The sequence below is a fragment of the Gobius niger genome, assembly GCF_951799975.1.
Source record: "Gobius niger genome assembly, chromosome: 1".
In the NCBI taxonomy this organism is placed as follows: Eukaryota; Metazoa; Chordata; class Actinopteri; order Gobiiformes; family Gobiidae; genus Gobius; species Gobius niger.
Window position 1 is genome coordinate 42,034,874 of NC_136852.1, and position 16,000 is coordinate 42,050,873.

The 16,000-nt window shown below is 42.8% G+C and overlaps 1 protein-coding gene across 1 annotated transcript in view; it reads right to left on the reverse strand.

Annotated features, from left to right (window-relative positions):
• The window catches only part of fras1 (Fraser extracellular matrix complex subunit 1), a 421,086-nt gene that overhangs the window by 122,929 nt on the left and 282,157 nt on the right, over positions 1–16,000 (reverse strand). The window contains exon 28 of the mRNA XM_079566634.1: positions 4,214–4,537. Within this exon, the coding sequence (XP_079422760.1) occupies positions 4,214–4,537 (324 nt within the window). The remainder of the gene's footprint in view (positions 1–4,213; positions 4,538–16,000) is intronic.

The window sequence follows — 16,000 nt, forward strand, 5'->3', positions numbered from 1 at the left end:
GGCAACGGCAAAAATAGCAGCGATATAAAGGTGAGTTCTATCAAAAACTAAGGAAGATCCAAAATCCCTCCAAGCAAATCTTTGTAAATATGATGTCACAAAATAAAACCAGACATTTAAACCTGGCACTGTCCATCATTTAGATTCTGTCATTGAAAATAAACGCAATCTCGGCCATTTTTATGCTCATACTCATTATTGCTCATGTAAAACAGCATCATATCCAGAACACCGGTGTAGGACTCAAACACATGTAAAAAAGGTAAAGAAAAAAATGAGGAAAAAATAGGGAAGAAAACTAACAAAGGCCGCCACCTACAGGACAACAACTTATGCGAAAAATTTCAGTCAGGGTACAGAAGTCAACATCGCACAGAGACCGCCTCAGTCAAAGTTACCAACGACCTGTTATTAGCAGCTGACGCCGGACTAGCTTCAATCCTGGTTCTGTTAGACCTCAGCGCAGTCTTTGACACAATCGACCACAGTATTCTCCTGCAGAGGTTAGAATATGACGTAGGCATCAGGGGAACAGCCCTCTCCTGGTTTAAATCTTACTCTGACAGGCAACAATTCATTAATGTAAACCAAAAGTCTTCACCGTGTTCCAAAGTGTGCTATGGGGTGCCACAAGGTTCAGTGCTCGGGCCAATTTTATTTATACTATACATTCTTCCATTAGGTAACATAATCCGAAATCACAATATAATTTTTCACTGTTATGCGGACGACACACAGCTGTACATATCAATGAAACCAGGTCAGACAGAAAAAATTAGAAACACTTAGCTCCTGCGTAAAAGCCATTAAGACCTGGATGACTGCAAATTACCTCCTTCTTAACCCGGACAAAACCGAGGTTGTTATATTAGGCCCTCAAAAACGGAGAGGGCCAGATCTTGTGACTGGTGCAGTCCGTGCGCAACTCTAAACGCAACATAGTACAAGCGTGATCTTCCATGTGGCATTCCATGTTTTTTTTAAGAAAAAGAGGCCGACTAAGGCGTGGTTCATTACAAGCAACACTCGCACTACTCTTCTGTGGCAACCTTCACATTATGTTCCTCTTTACATCCCTTGCCTTGTCTTCTTCCTTAGAATCAACGTCAAATTAAAAACAAAAGCGAAATTGCCTTGAAAAGTCTGCTTGAGCGTAGGTTATGCATGGGCTTACTTTGATACAGTAGATCAACGCGCACACCCCTGACACCAAAACAACAACAATTTTCCATAAATAAACCAAATGTTCCAATACGCTACAGTTTTCTTGCAACTGCGGCATAACTCTACAACTCCTCCGCAGCCAATGTGACAGTTTCTGATCAGTTAAATCCTGTACATTTCGTAACTTTGCTGGCGGAGGAACAGTTTTATTTCTTTAATCTTTATTAAACATTGCGCGTTGCATCATGCATGTTACGCGTTTACAGGAGAACCCCCCCTCGCAACCCACCGCCTTCCGCAGGTCTGGGGAAAGCACGGGGAGGGGGCGGCACCACAACATCACAATGTGAGTCTGTCCACCCCTCATGTCCTGCCCACTTTTTGCGCCAGGTATGACACTGAAGATTGCAAGGAGCGCCGCCCGTCTGCGTATTCGTCTTCTCTACAGCCTGCGCTATGAACCACAAGATCTGGCCCAGAGAGTCTTTATCTCAACAGATCATCTCCCTGGATAATATTAGCATATCGTCGAGCTCTACAGTATAAAACCTTGGAGTTCTGTTTGACCAAGACCTCTCTTTTAAAACACATATAAACTTAAACTTAAACTTAAAGTGGTGACAAAAAAAAATGTGGGATGAACATTGTGAAAAATAGGGCACTTAGGGGGACTTAAGGAAACATTCCGGGGGATAAAAATCGAGGGTAAATTGGAAGAAAGTCAGTTCATATTTCTGATGGTTTGCAAAAAAATCGCTTCATCATCAGAATTGAGAATTTTGTCAATATCGCAGAGCCCTATTTACATTCATAACCTGGGTAAAAGCTCAAACGATTTTGCATTAGAGTCCTGATTTAGTCTCTTGTTCGGATTCCGTTGAGCGCTCGGTCGTTGGTGTAATTTAGAAAAAAGAGTTTGTCAGGCTGCGTTTGGAAGGGCCTATGAATCACGGCGAACTGTCAGCCTGCCCTCGCGGATAACGGAGTTCTCAGTCGATGGAAACCGCTGTGGGTGAAATACAAAAATACAGTGCGCGTTTGGAGTTTGTGAGCAGAGACTGGACCCTGGACCCGTTCTCCTCTGCCTCCTGCAAAATCAATATGGAACACCACAGAAATACCAGAAAAAGTACACATGGATTTGTCCGGGGTTTGAGACTTTAAAAAAAATGTGCAGCGAACGAGAGCGGGCGGAGGATAAAGTTCTGCTTCAGTCCTGCTTTGTGCTGAAGGAGAGTGATTGAGCTTTCACCGGCTTCTGAGGCAATTATGTAAAAACGACAAGCTCCGACATTACAGGTAAAGTCCATAATTAAGACACATTGAATGGAGGAACTGAAGTTGGTTATGACTTCCATCACCTGTAATGCCATAAAACTAGACCCGTGCAAGGGAGGGAAAAGTGCCCTTTTGCTTCCATACTTTTTTATTTATTTGCATTATATTTAGTTAATCCAAAGCTTTGCCAGGGTCCTTATCATTGGTTTTGTCCCAATAAGCCTTATCATCTTATATAAATTAATTAATTCTGAAATGAACACAGCCCTCATTAGTTCATCATGTGTTTTCAATGCTCCGCCCACCGGCCAGAACGGTGATCTCCACACCTTGTGCTTCAGATCGCTCTTTATTTTTTATCAGTCGTCCTCATAATCGCGGATCAATGAGGTCAACAAGCCGACGGTTGTGTACGATCTAAAAAATAAACCTTGTGTCCGATGCCACGCCATTTACCGCGGGTCACCACCGCGTCCTCGCTACGTATTTGTGTCACAATAGTTCAGCTCTATGTTCTCTTAAAGGGACAATACGGAGTTACAAAAGTTAAAACTAAGTATTTTCATGCCCCTGCATGTTCCAGCCATGTCCTAATGTGTAGAATGAGCCCAGACCTGTTCACCACAACTGCCTCTAAAATCCTGCACTGTCACTCAATAAGGTGTTAATTCTGAAGTGCCGTCATGCACGAGCTTAATATAGAAGCTGCAGTTACGCATAAGACCTGAGGTGGCAGTAGTGAGTATAAAATGACTAACTTGCATCTAGCCCCTTTAAAACAACGTGAAACTCACTTCCAGACATTCTCAATAGTTTATGTGCTTTTCTTAAGCCCCTGTTTTCAGCCACAGCCCAGAGAAGAGAGTGAAGTGAGGTAGACAGTTGTGAAAGTCTGTGTTTCTGTAGGGGCGCGGCTAAGACACTTGTGGCCTGGGGCAGAGGTCCCATGCCGAGTACCCCACCGGCAAAAAATAGTATTAATAAAATGAAATAACAATGGCAGTTGGCTTTCCCCGAATCTATATTTTAGCACCTACAGCTCATTTTACTTTTGCATTAAATAGATGGATAAATATATAAATAAGTAACAAAATGGATTCGAAATAAATGGATGGGGGGATGGTGTAGTGGCCTTTTTGATTTTTGAGCCCCTGCCCCTCTGTAGCGATCTTTGCACAGCCCTGCACCAAAACAACAGCTTTTGACTTATGTTTGGAACAGAAGTTAACCGAAAATTCTCCGTCATTAACAGAATATTTTTAGGTTTGACGGAAAATTTTGAAGGCTGTCCGTCATTTTGACCGATGGAGAATCAAGCCGTACGCCTAGGCCTGTCACGATAACAAATGTAAAGTTCGATATATTGAGGCAGGAAAGTATCACGATATTATTGACTCTAACGATACTGCATACTGTCAACTCTCAGGCATAAATATGACAGTAAACCTTTGTTCTAAAAGTGCATTATCACATCCTAAAATACCCCACCAGCTGCAATAAACATGAAATATAATGTAACTCAATTTGCAAGTTTTACAAAGAAAAAATATGGGGAAATCCTAAAAAATGACCTGACGATAAATATCGAGCCCAAAAATATATCGTTTATCTGTTATTTATTGAGCGATAAGTCAATATAGTCAATATGGTGACCTTATTGTTGCCTTGTTATATATGTTATTGGATTAAAGTCTGTTTTTGTTTTGTTTCCAGGTGAAAGTTTCTATGCGAAGAGGCCAAACCTGAAGAATGAAGAAGCTGAAGTCCTTACCTTCTGCTGTACGTCGATGCGCAGCAGCACGTTCCTGTAGTTGTGCCCGTCGTTGACCTGCAGCACCGCCTGGTCGTGCGCCGCCTCCGACCCGTCGTGCACGTACCGGACCTGCTGCCGCGACAGCTCGTCCAGTTTGAACCGGTTCAGGGCGCGGTCGCTGTGGAGCCGGGTGAGGGCGCCGTGCCGCGGGGGCTCCAGGACCATCACCAGGACGTCCGCCACGTTGTCCGGGTCCTCGACGCGGAGGACGGACTTGGAGAGGGTCACGGAGGCGCCGCGGGCATCGACGACGAGAGGAGCGAGGGTCAGGACCTGCGGGGGCTGGGAGGAGGAGACGGGACGAGTTAGTGGCGGGCAAAGAAAATGGAGCTCCGGAGCAGATTGCTTCCAAACACTGCTTTGCAAACAGCTGAGATGCACGGTGTCACCAGCTGTACCATGGACCATCGCTTTTTCAATCAGACGTCTGAGACTCAGCACCGGGGCCAGGGCAGTGTCTCCTCAAGGGGGAAAATCTGGCAGGACTGCGTGCTAATACTGTAAACAGCTCTTTTTGGTAAAAGCGCTAATGCTACGTGCACACCAAACGCGCCAAATCACATTACACGCTTTGAGTTAGGGCTGGGTACCGTTACATATTTTTCCAATACCGGTACTTGTGTTATGAAAAATTGAGTTCTTGCTTTGTCTTGGTTTAGCCCCTGGTTTATGGCCCTGGCTTTAACTATTTTTCGGTGTTAGAATTGGTTTAGGTTCTGTGTTTTTCTGCACTAGCAATGGTATAGCCAAGTAGGATCTTGTGTTAAACTTAAGCCCTGGTTTAGTACTAGTTCAGTGCTGGTTGAATCCACATCTACTCAACGTTTATTCATGGTTTAGTCCGGTTTAGCCTTGGTAAAGTTTGAGTTAAGCCCAATCCTGGTTCAGTCCTTTTCTCCTCATAGTGTGCTGATGGTTCAGTCCCGGTTTAGCGTTAATTTGGACATGGTTTAGTCCTGGTTTGGATCACATTTCTGCGGCGTGGAGAGCCCCGTGCTCCGCGATACTGGCGCCAGAGTGGGACCATTCTCTTTCTCTCAGGACGCGGCCAGTGTTTAACTCACAGTTGGGATAAATAAAGTTAGTCTGTCCTGTGAGAGCTTAAAAAGGATGAAGCCTAAAGGAGGTAAAAGAGGAAAAGAGGATGAGGCTGCAAAGGGAAAGCAGCGCTCTTTGCAGCAGACCACGTCTCAGTCGACCACTTTTTTTTATAAGCGACGCCCTCTTCCCACGTTTCTGTCAGTGGTGTGTTCTCTTTCTCTTGGGACACGGCCAATGTTCAACTCACAGTGGGATAAAATAGGTTTGTCCTGTAAGAGCTTGAAAATGCTGCAGCCTAAATGCGTGCGATGTTAAAACAGTCCCGATCAGTTACTAGCTATGCTTGGATACCTGAATGATACTTTTTCCGATACCTGCACGAAAATATTTGTCGTCTAGGACCAAGAAACGGCAAAATAATGTTTGGAAGATATGCACATGATACATTATTTTACATGAGCAAAATGATAGTAATAAAAGCAAGCAAAAATGGGAGAAACAGTTTGGGAAAACGAGAAAAAAATGGGTCCAAAATACAAAAAAAGAAATATATGTTTTTTTTTTTTTACTTCGTATAAGGGGGGTCTGGACTTTCACAATTGAGCTCCGTTATCAGGTGGGAGGGGTGAACTCCTTGGATTGGATCTGATTTTCGCAAGCGTTTGGTCGTGACAAATGTAATGCGCCCGGGTTAGTGAAGCCGTCATTATAACTCTTGGGAGCATTCCTTGCGCATCCCAAGGCTTGAATTTTAATTTCTGGATATTTGGGAGCCGAGCCAGGACGGACTGAAGAGCTTCCTTTACTTTCGTATCCGCCGCCATTGCCAAACTACAACCAGCAAATCGGCGCAAATGCTTGACGTCACCTACAACGCCCGCCTCCCCCGCTCACTGAATGGTAGGTAGAAAGTCAACCGATGTAACGCAGCCACTGAGATCAAGCCCAGACGTACATGTAGGGAAATGATAATTGACCGGAGTTTACGGATGGCTAAGGCCAGGCTAGTCCTGGCCCAACAGGGATCAAGACTTGGATAAAGAGATACAATTCCTGCTTTCGATACTTTTTTTTTTTTATATACCAGTAGTACCTAAACTTTTTATTCCTATTCCAGAATAAGTTGTGAATGAAAAATAGTTTGCTGATTGTGCTTCTTCTGACACTTTATGCAAACCTCGCTCGGCTTTAAACCCTCACCTAAAACAGTCCCTCCCTTCCCCTGCCTGTAACTGTACACTGCAAAAAGTGGATTCTAAGCAAGTAAAAAATGTCTTACTTTAAGAAATAAGTTCTTATTTTTTCCCTAAAAAGTAATAATGTCTTGCCTAGCAAAGTTTTCTTGAGAAACAAAAATCTTATTTTAGGAAATAAAATTTAGCCATTTCCTATATATTTGCTGAAAAACATGCAATTTTTTCTTGTAACAAGAAAGAAAAACTTTAGACAAAGAATATTTTTTCTTATTTTAAGAAAAAATAAGATCACAGCAACTCTTAATTTAAGAACTGTTCTCACAGACAGATAATACATTCCATTCTTTAAAGTGGGCGGCTCGGTGGCACAGCGGTTAGAGCCTCACCTTCACAGCTAGAAGGTCTTGGGTTCAATTCCCACCAGGACGGGGCCTTTCTGTGTGGAGTTTGCATGTTCTCTCGTGTCTGTGTAGGTTTCCCCTACCACTAAAAACATGTGCAATAGGTGAATCCTCCAGCCAGGTGATTCTGACCATCAGCCTGGGTCCACATCATGGAGATGGGTCCCCGGGCGCGGGCAATATTTTCCTTAAAGCAGTACTAAGTAACTCTTCCCCCTAGAGGCCATAAGCGCAACTGCAGGTGTAGTAGCAAGTTACGATTTTTTAACTTATTAATTGTCTTGGAGAGTAAATACTACGCTGACAGGAAAGGCGAAGTTACTGTGCATCCAATTATACAATGGATTTTTTTTTTTTCACTCAAACTTTGCTGTAAATACTGTTTAAAGTGACGTTAGCCCGCAGTTAGCTTTGCCCGTTAGCATGTTAGCTTCTTCTTCGTGATCCCATTAGTGTGTATTGCTTGCTCCGGACCGGTGGCAGTCAAGTTGCAAACATGGTCTTCTGTCCAGAGACACCAGGGGGAGATGAAAGACCCTCCAATCATCCCATAAACACTTGTATTACCCCCACAGGGACTACGAAAAGGATTTAATAAGGTAAACACGTTACTTAGTACTGCTTTAAATATTAGTATTTATTAAGAACATTTTGCCCAAAAATGTGTGTAATTTGGAACATTTCACTTAAATCAAGCAACATTTAAGTAAAATACCCCACAATTTTTCACTAAATAAGAATGTTTTCCTTAAATGATTCAATTTCCTGATGACATTTTGCTTAATTTTAGTCATTTATTTGCTTGAATTTAGTGTTTCTTTCTTGTTTTTATTTCATATCCTTAATTTCATATTATTTCATGTGGTTTGGAGTGTGCAGCACCAGTTCAGCCTCATGTCAATCAATGACTTGCACAGGTGATTATTGCCGCGTTCACATTGACAATACACAGAAATCCCCCCCCCCCGTGATGACGACTCGACTTTGACTCGAACAATGAGGACTTGGGAGAGTGCGACGCATTACAACTTTGGCTTCAGAGCTTTGTAATGTTGCTAGCTAATGAATCCAAAAAGGCAGCCAAATCTTTGCCAGTCCGCCTTGGGGCATTACTGGCTGACTATGGGCCAAAGATGTAATCACTGTTTCAGGCAAGAGACGCCCTCTGTCCCCGCTGACCCTGTGCTTTCATTTTCCATGTAAATGTCACCTCCGCTCTAAAGCCTGCGCCCCTCTCCTCTCGACACATCATTAGTGGTAAAAAAAGCTCCAGGTCCCCATTATTTTTCTCATTTATCGAGGTTGTGACTTTACCTCGTCCAATTTCAACTTTGGATTCAGACCGCGACCTTCAACACAAGCATTTTCCACAGCACGGACAATGTATTACTTTGAACAATTTGAATTTATCCACGTCTGTTCAATAATTAGTCGAGGTGCAGCTCTTGTGTTATGAAAAATCGAGTTCTTGCTTTGTCCTGGTTTAGTCCCTGGTTTATGGCCCTGGCTTTAACTATTTATTGGTGTTAGAATTGGTCTAGGTTCTGTGTTTTTCTGCACTAGCAATGGTATAGCCAGCCCTACCTACTCTTGGTTAAACTTTAGCCCTGGTTTAGTACTAGTTCAGTGCCGGTTTAAACCACATCTACTGAACGTTTACTCATGGTTTAGTCCGGTTTAGTCTTGGTAAAGTTTGCTCATGGTTTAGTCCTGGTTTAGCGTTAATTTGGACATAGTTTTGTCCTGGTTCTGGATCACATTTCTGCGGCGTGGAGAGCCCCGTGCTCCTAGATACTGGCGCCAGAGTGGGACCATTCTCTTTCTCTCAGGACGTGGCCAGTGTTTAACTCGCAGTTGGGATAAATAAAGTTAGTCTGTTCTGTGAGAGCTTAAAAAGGATGAAGCCTAAAGGAGGAACAGCATGAAGTAAAAGAGGAAAAGAGGATGAGGCTGCAAAGGGAAAGCAGCGCTCTTGGCAGCAGACCACGTCTCAGTCGACCACTTTTTTTTATAAGCGACGCCCTCTTCCCACGTTTCTGTCAGTGGTGTGTTCTCTTTCTCTTGGGACACGGCCAATGTTCGACTCACAGTGGGATAAATAAGGTTTGTCCTGTAAGAGCTTGAAAATGCTGCAGCCTAAATGCGTGCGATGTTAATACAGTCCCGATCAAAAGTTTAAGACCAGTTGAAAAATGGCAACAAAAAAATAACAATTTGCATTATTGAATCTTAACAAGGTTCCAAGATGAATTCAGTCTGCAACAAGAAGAAATGGGAGGGAGACATTTTTTTTTAGTAAATTAAACTGTCTGTTTTTGCAGCTGATTTTGAAGTTTAAGACCACATGCCTTTAAATGTTAAAACTAAGTATTTTCCTCCCCCTACATGTTCCAGCCATGTCCTAATGTGTAGAATGAGCTCAGACCTGTTCACCACAACTGCCTCTAAAATCCTGCACTGTCACTCAAAAAGGTGTTAATTCAGGTCCAAAGTGCCATCATGCACGAGTTTAAAATAGAACCTGAAGTTACACGGGAGACCTGGGGTGGCAGTAGTGAGTATGAAATGGACAACTTGCATCTAACCCCTTCAAAAGGCCAAATCTGTGCAAAACTCCAGTGTCATTTTCTGTCAGGTATTATGACGTCCTGTTGACAAAGGCAATTTTGAATGTGTGTGGCTTGTTGAGCTGCATAAGCAGGGCCTCTCGCAGCGCGCCATCACTGCTGAGGCGGGACGCAGTAAAAGAGACATTTTGAATTTCTAAAAAGATCCTGAGCGTTATGGAACCAAAAAGTCAAGTGGAAGAGCCAAACATATCGTCCAGTGTCTTGACAGACAGCTAATCGGATCCTCCAGCTCAAAATGACTACAGTTACAGCGTCCCACCTCAGCAGCGATGGCGTGAGAATTTATTTTTTGCCTTTGCCATCAGGACGTCATGACAGTGTGAATACCTGACAGAAAATGACACTGAATCCACATTGTTGCACAGATTTGTTTCAGTTTATTTTTTGTTTTCAATAGAAGCTTTACTCATTTTTTTGGTCTCACTCCCACTCCTTGTTGTTGCAGATTGAAGTTCCACTTGCAAAATGTGACTTTTTTCTTCTTCCATTTTTCAAGCGGTCTTAAACCTTTGATTGGGACTGTATAAAGATGAGAAGAGAAAAGAACACCACGCCTCAGTCAACCCCTTTTTTTCTAAGCCATACTGGGGCACTGTTTGTTTGCATGTAAGATGTTACTCTCTTCTTCTCTCTTCTAAAGCTGTTCTTGCGCCAGGCAGAAGATCGGGCCCAATTTTTGCATTTTTTTTTGTATCATTTATTTGAGCAAACAGCCAAGTCACTTCCTTTAGTGCTGTGCCTGGACCAACAGCCTCAAAAGTTGCTCTCTAAAGAAAATTGTTTTATTTAGTAGTTCCCAAACTTTTTCCCCCAATTCCATAATTTAGTGGTGTCGTTTAACAATAACGTATGGGTACCAGTACAAGTTCGGGTATTGTTATTGTAAATCCATCCATCCATCCATCCATCCATCCATCCATCCATCCATCCATTGCACCAGCCCTAGGGCTCCTCCTGCAGGTGATGGGTCCACAGAAGGACGGCCTCATACCGGGCATGTTGGTCTCTCATAAAAAGAGGCTTCTGAACCATTCTTTGTCTGACCCGTCGGTATTATAAATCACAAAAATGCAACAACACCCAGCCCTAAACATGTCTGAGATGCTTTTAAAGGAATAGGCCACCGTTTTTACATTCCAAGATATGTTCTTACCTAACCTTAGACGTGTTAATATATCCCCGTCTGGTTTTTCTCCGTGCGCTCTGTCAGGCAAACGGAGCACATACGCAGCCTCTCCCACATGTCATATAGCTCCAAAAAAGCTCACGATAGAAGCTACCAAGCTCTTCCACGTGTTCCCTATTTAAATAAAGTTACGTGAAGTGTTTTCATGCGAAGTATATTTACACAGAAATGTAACATGTCGATTTTATAAGCAGATAAAAAGGGGTACTATATTGTGAGGCGTAATGATACAGGAGCACAACGTCCGCGCAGTAACTCCTAAAGACTTCCCCCGCTCACTTCCGTCAATAGAAGCTGCGTGACTTGTACAGAGCCTTTTACAACAAGCAGAAAATATATTTTGGGAAAGTGCTGGCGCATTCCTACCTCATGGTAGAGGTCCTGAGTCCTGTGTCGTCGTCCGGGGTGAGTTGGAAATCTGTGAAACATTACTACACTATATACTTTCTGCTTGTTATCACAGCCCGGCACGATGCACGTAAAAGGCAAGTTATCCACGCTTCTTCAACTGTTCTCTGCGAGCTCTCTACAAGTCACGCAGCTTCTATTGACGGAAGTGAGCGGGGGAAGTCTTTAGGAGTTACTGCGCGGACGTTTTGCTCCTCGTATCATTACGCCTCACAATATAGTACCCCTTTTTATCTGCTTATAGCCTCGTCTAAGGCTAGGTAAGAACACATCTCAGTATGTAAAAACGGTGGCCTATTCCTTTAAGTCTCTTCTCTGAGACTAATGTGGTCCTATAGTTCTGGTTCTAGTAAGGACTCGAGCTGCAGAGTTCTTGACGTACTGCAGCTCTCTGTGAGCAGCAGTTACAGAAGTCTGACCAGCTGGAGACAAACTCATCTCAATCTAATTAGGTTGTGAAAATGTAGGTCTGGGTCCATTAAGTTGTGGTTTAACCCAGGTCCCTTGTTTAGTCCAGGTTTAGCCTCGCTTCTGTCCTCATCTCTTTCACCCTTGTTAAGTCCCGCCTCAGCCTTCATTTGATCCAGGTTGAGCCTTGATTTCCGAACATAAATCTTGATTTTTTTTTTCCTCTGAAATGACAACAGCGTATAGCCTTTTATATTCTGAACCTGTTTCCGAGATCAGGCCATTCCGGGTCATCGTCGCCGCAATTTTTCTTCCCCCGTGTCCCGCGCTAACTCTTCAATGTCACCGCCGCGCTCTCACTCGCGGCCGCGCGGGATCGACTGACAGCGGAAGAAAAACAGACAAGATGAAGCGCTGGAGGCGTCGGGCCAAAGGAACATCGCGGCGAATCGTTTTTTTTTGTGTGTCCGCGCACAGGAGGAGGGGGTGTTGGGGTGGGGTAGGGATTTTGGGGGGAAGAGGGGCATTTGTTTGAAGAGAGAAGCGCAGTGAAACGTCCGGTAGCAAGAAAGCGAGAGGGAATCCATCACTGGAAAACCGTGAAGCCGATCCAAATGTGCTGGCCTGGATTCAGAGAGGAGGGAAGGCGGGCGGGAGAGGAGACTGAAGTGACCTCTATAAAACAAGAGAATGGCGGATGTCCAATAAAACTATGAGGGGGAAAAGTACAGTATCAAACAAAACGGCACTTTGCACTTTGGCGTCCCGTGAAGTCTGTTTGGTTTTTGCGAGGGGTTGGATATCTTCCGACCCACTCTTTGATTGAAGGCGAGATGCTGCAGGTGAATAAAGTAAATGTAGAGATATCAATCTGAAACTTTTGCTGCACATTACTGACACATAGATACTGACAAAAATGCCTGTGAAAAAACCTTCCAAATGTAGTTGAGTCCTCATTTGGAGAAAACGGCCTGAAGGTTTAGTCACTTTGTCTGCACCATGTGTATATTTCTGCTGCTGCTGTCTCCCACAAAGGAAATGACCATATTTGGATTATAGCGTCATCTCGGTCACAGCCTTTCGTGCTACACGTGGATACCAAACATGTCAGTATTTGTGAATGAATACGCGTGGCATGCCACTTGTTGTGGCGCGAAGTAGTTACTCCCTGGTAATCTCTGGCTGAGGCTCCAGCGACAATGCTAAAATGAGCACCGTAAAGGGAGAGTTTTGACTGTTTTTATACTCTGACATTAAAACTAAGATGTTAAGGGATAAAACTAGTTCAAATCTAAACATCAATGTCTTCAACTGCTGCGACTCACCTTACCACCAACTAAACCTTTCTCACTGAGTGCTGTTTGGTTTTGTCTTTTACTCTGTTTTGTTCTTCAATAGACCCACTTTACAACTGCTCTGAAACATCAAGGCAAGTTTATTTGTAGAGCACACCTGACTTTTTGTAAACGCCCGCCCCAGAATGCTAATTGACCAATGGACAATGACAATGGGACATACACTGAGCCCTGAGCAGACAACCATCAAAAACCCTACCAGACGAGTAGGAAAATGTTGAAGCGCCTATGCAGTATGTGAATATGACACTATGTACCACAAGAGTGTGTCTTGGGTGGTCGAGTTATTTCCCAAAGCTGAAAACACAAACTGAGCACTGCCTACAATGGATCCAAAAATGAGGACGGCCCTACGCCCAGCGTAGCGTGGCGTAACTTTAACTGCACCAGTGAACGTGAACAAACACAATGGTGTTACGTAACTGTCCTAAGTTTTACACTACGTCATTTTGGAACACAAAGTAATTCAAAACACTTTTCAGAACAGGAATGTGTTATAAGTAGGACACACACTGGAAAAAGATTAAATGTACAGTTTGAGAATATGGTCAGGTCTTTAAGATACAACCTCTTATTGCCTAAGAAACAAGTTATTTTTTTCTTAACTCAGATCATTTTGAATAATATCAAGTGAAAAAACAAATCTTTTTAAAAGTAAAAGTTAATCTGTCTGATTTCTGCCTGTTCCAAAGACTCGACACAGAGCTAAAGGCAAATTTAAAAGTCCCTCGCATCAACACAGCCACTTTCACTGCCTTCAAGCGTCTTTGTTAAAATCCTCCTTCACTTTTAAACAGTCATTCCTTCGGAGATAAGCTGACATTTACCAAGGCCAAAGTTCAAGCTCGAGTTTAGAAAATAAACCGACGAAATCCCCCGTCTGAGAGGTCTCCGTTCGCCGTCGGAATACAAAACACCCGCTGTAAGTCATCGGCTTCACTTTCAGCCAAATCATTTGACTCTGGCTCAGCCTGTGCGTGAAGTGGAGCTGGCACGCTCCTCCACAGGAACGCTTCAGGCTGGACACATTGTGGAGTTTCGATAATCGCTTTTATTATTAGAGAACGGTGGGCTGGTTTTTAGATTCATCAGCAAAACCCTTGATAATCAAAACACGCGTTAACAACTGTATTCATTCAGAAATAAATGGGAAGAGCGGGTCACAGCCTTTATTCCTTGACTCAAAAGCATGAAAAGTGTGCCTGAATTCCCCTCTGTGCAGCAACACGACGAGGGTAAACCTTCCTTGTTACGAATCAGCGGCATTTGCACAATACCACCTGCTGTTTGTAGAGTGTGCAGAATACAGGGCAGTCCACATTACAGTCCACATGTAAACATAATGAACAATTCTGCCTGAAGGGGAGTCCGAAGAAGATCCTTTACTTATTCCCACCCCCAACGCTCAATTAATAATTGACATTTGGAGCTTTGTTCAGAGATTTATATACAGATGTTATATCAAGGTGGCGTTACCACAGCTAATAATTATTACATTGCAAAAACAATTGAAAACAACAATAGGAGAAGGAGAATGAACATACCAACATTGACAGTGTACCAACAATGGTAAAGACAGGACATACCAACAATGGACAATGAACCAACAATGGTAAAGACAGGACATACCAACAATGGACAATGAACCAACAATGGTAAAGACAGGACATACTAACAATGGACAGTGAACCAACAATGGTAAAGACAGGACATACTAACAATGGACAATGAACCAACAATGGTAAAGACAGGACATACTAACAATGGACAGTGTACCAACAATGGTATAGACAGGACATACCAACAATGGACAATGTACCAACTATGGTAAAGACAGGACATACCAACAATGGACAATGTACCAACAATGGTAAAGGCAGGACATACCAACAATGACAATATACCAACAATGGTATAGACAGGACATACTAACAATGGACAATGAACCAACAATGGTAAAGACAGGACATACTAACAATGGACAATGAACCAACAATGGTAAAGACAGGACATACCAACAATGGACAATGTACCAACAATGGTAAAGGCAGGACATACCAACAATGACAATATACCAACAATGGTATAGACAGGACATACTAACAATGGACAATGAACCAACAATGGTAAAGACAGGACATACTAACAATGGACAATGTACCAACAATGGTAAAGACAGGACATACTAACAATGGACAATGAACCAACAATGGTAAAGACAGGACATACTAACAATGGACAATGAACAGACAATGGTAAAGACAGGACATACCAACAATGGACAATGTACCAACAATGGTAAAGACAGGACATACCAACAATGGACAATGTACCAACAATGGTAAAGGCAGGACATACTAACAATGGACAATGTACCAACAATGGTAAAGGCAGGACATACCAACAATGACAATATACCAACAATGGTATAGACAGGACATACTAACAATGGACAATGAACCAACAATGGTGAGGAAACGACAAGCACGTGTTAACACTATGAGACAGAGTACAACAGTAAATTCAAACGGCTTTGCAAATGAACTTAACACATGGAGAAAATTGACTTTTTCCTTTTCCCTTTATAGTAGAAAGTAGAGCATAGTGATGGGCGACACTACTTTATTTTTGGAGTCGATACGACACAGATACTTTTGTGGATATTGGTCATTTCATGGGTGAATGGATTTGAACCAACATTTCTAAAACTCATAATATAATTAATATGTAAATTAAAAAGATGTTACTTTAACTGGTAAATTAAACATTGTACATAAACAAAGTTTAAAATGAATACTTTAAACTAAAGCGATATGGACGGCTCAGTCCAATCCTCTGCTGCTGTGGAGCGTTTTTGGTGCAGAACAATGAAAACGATCATCCTTTTGTTCTTATAATTGCTGCCACAGCCTCTTTCAAATATGCAAATTAGAATTGATACTTTCTACCCGAAAGTATCGATATCGATACTTAATAAGTAGCCGTTTGGTACAAATATATCAGTACTATGGTATTGATCCCCCATCCCCGTGGAGCTACAGGCACATGAGGCCATTGCCTGCAGTTAAAATGCCACTATTCCTTTTACCTTAAAGGAATAGTTCACAGTTTTTCCCTACT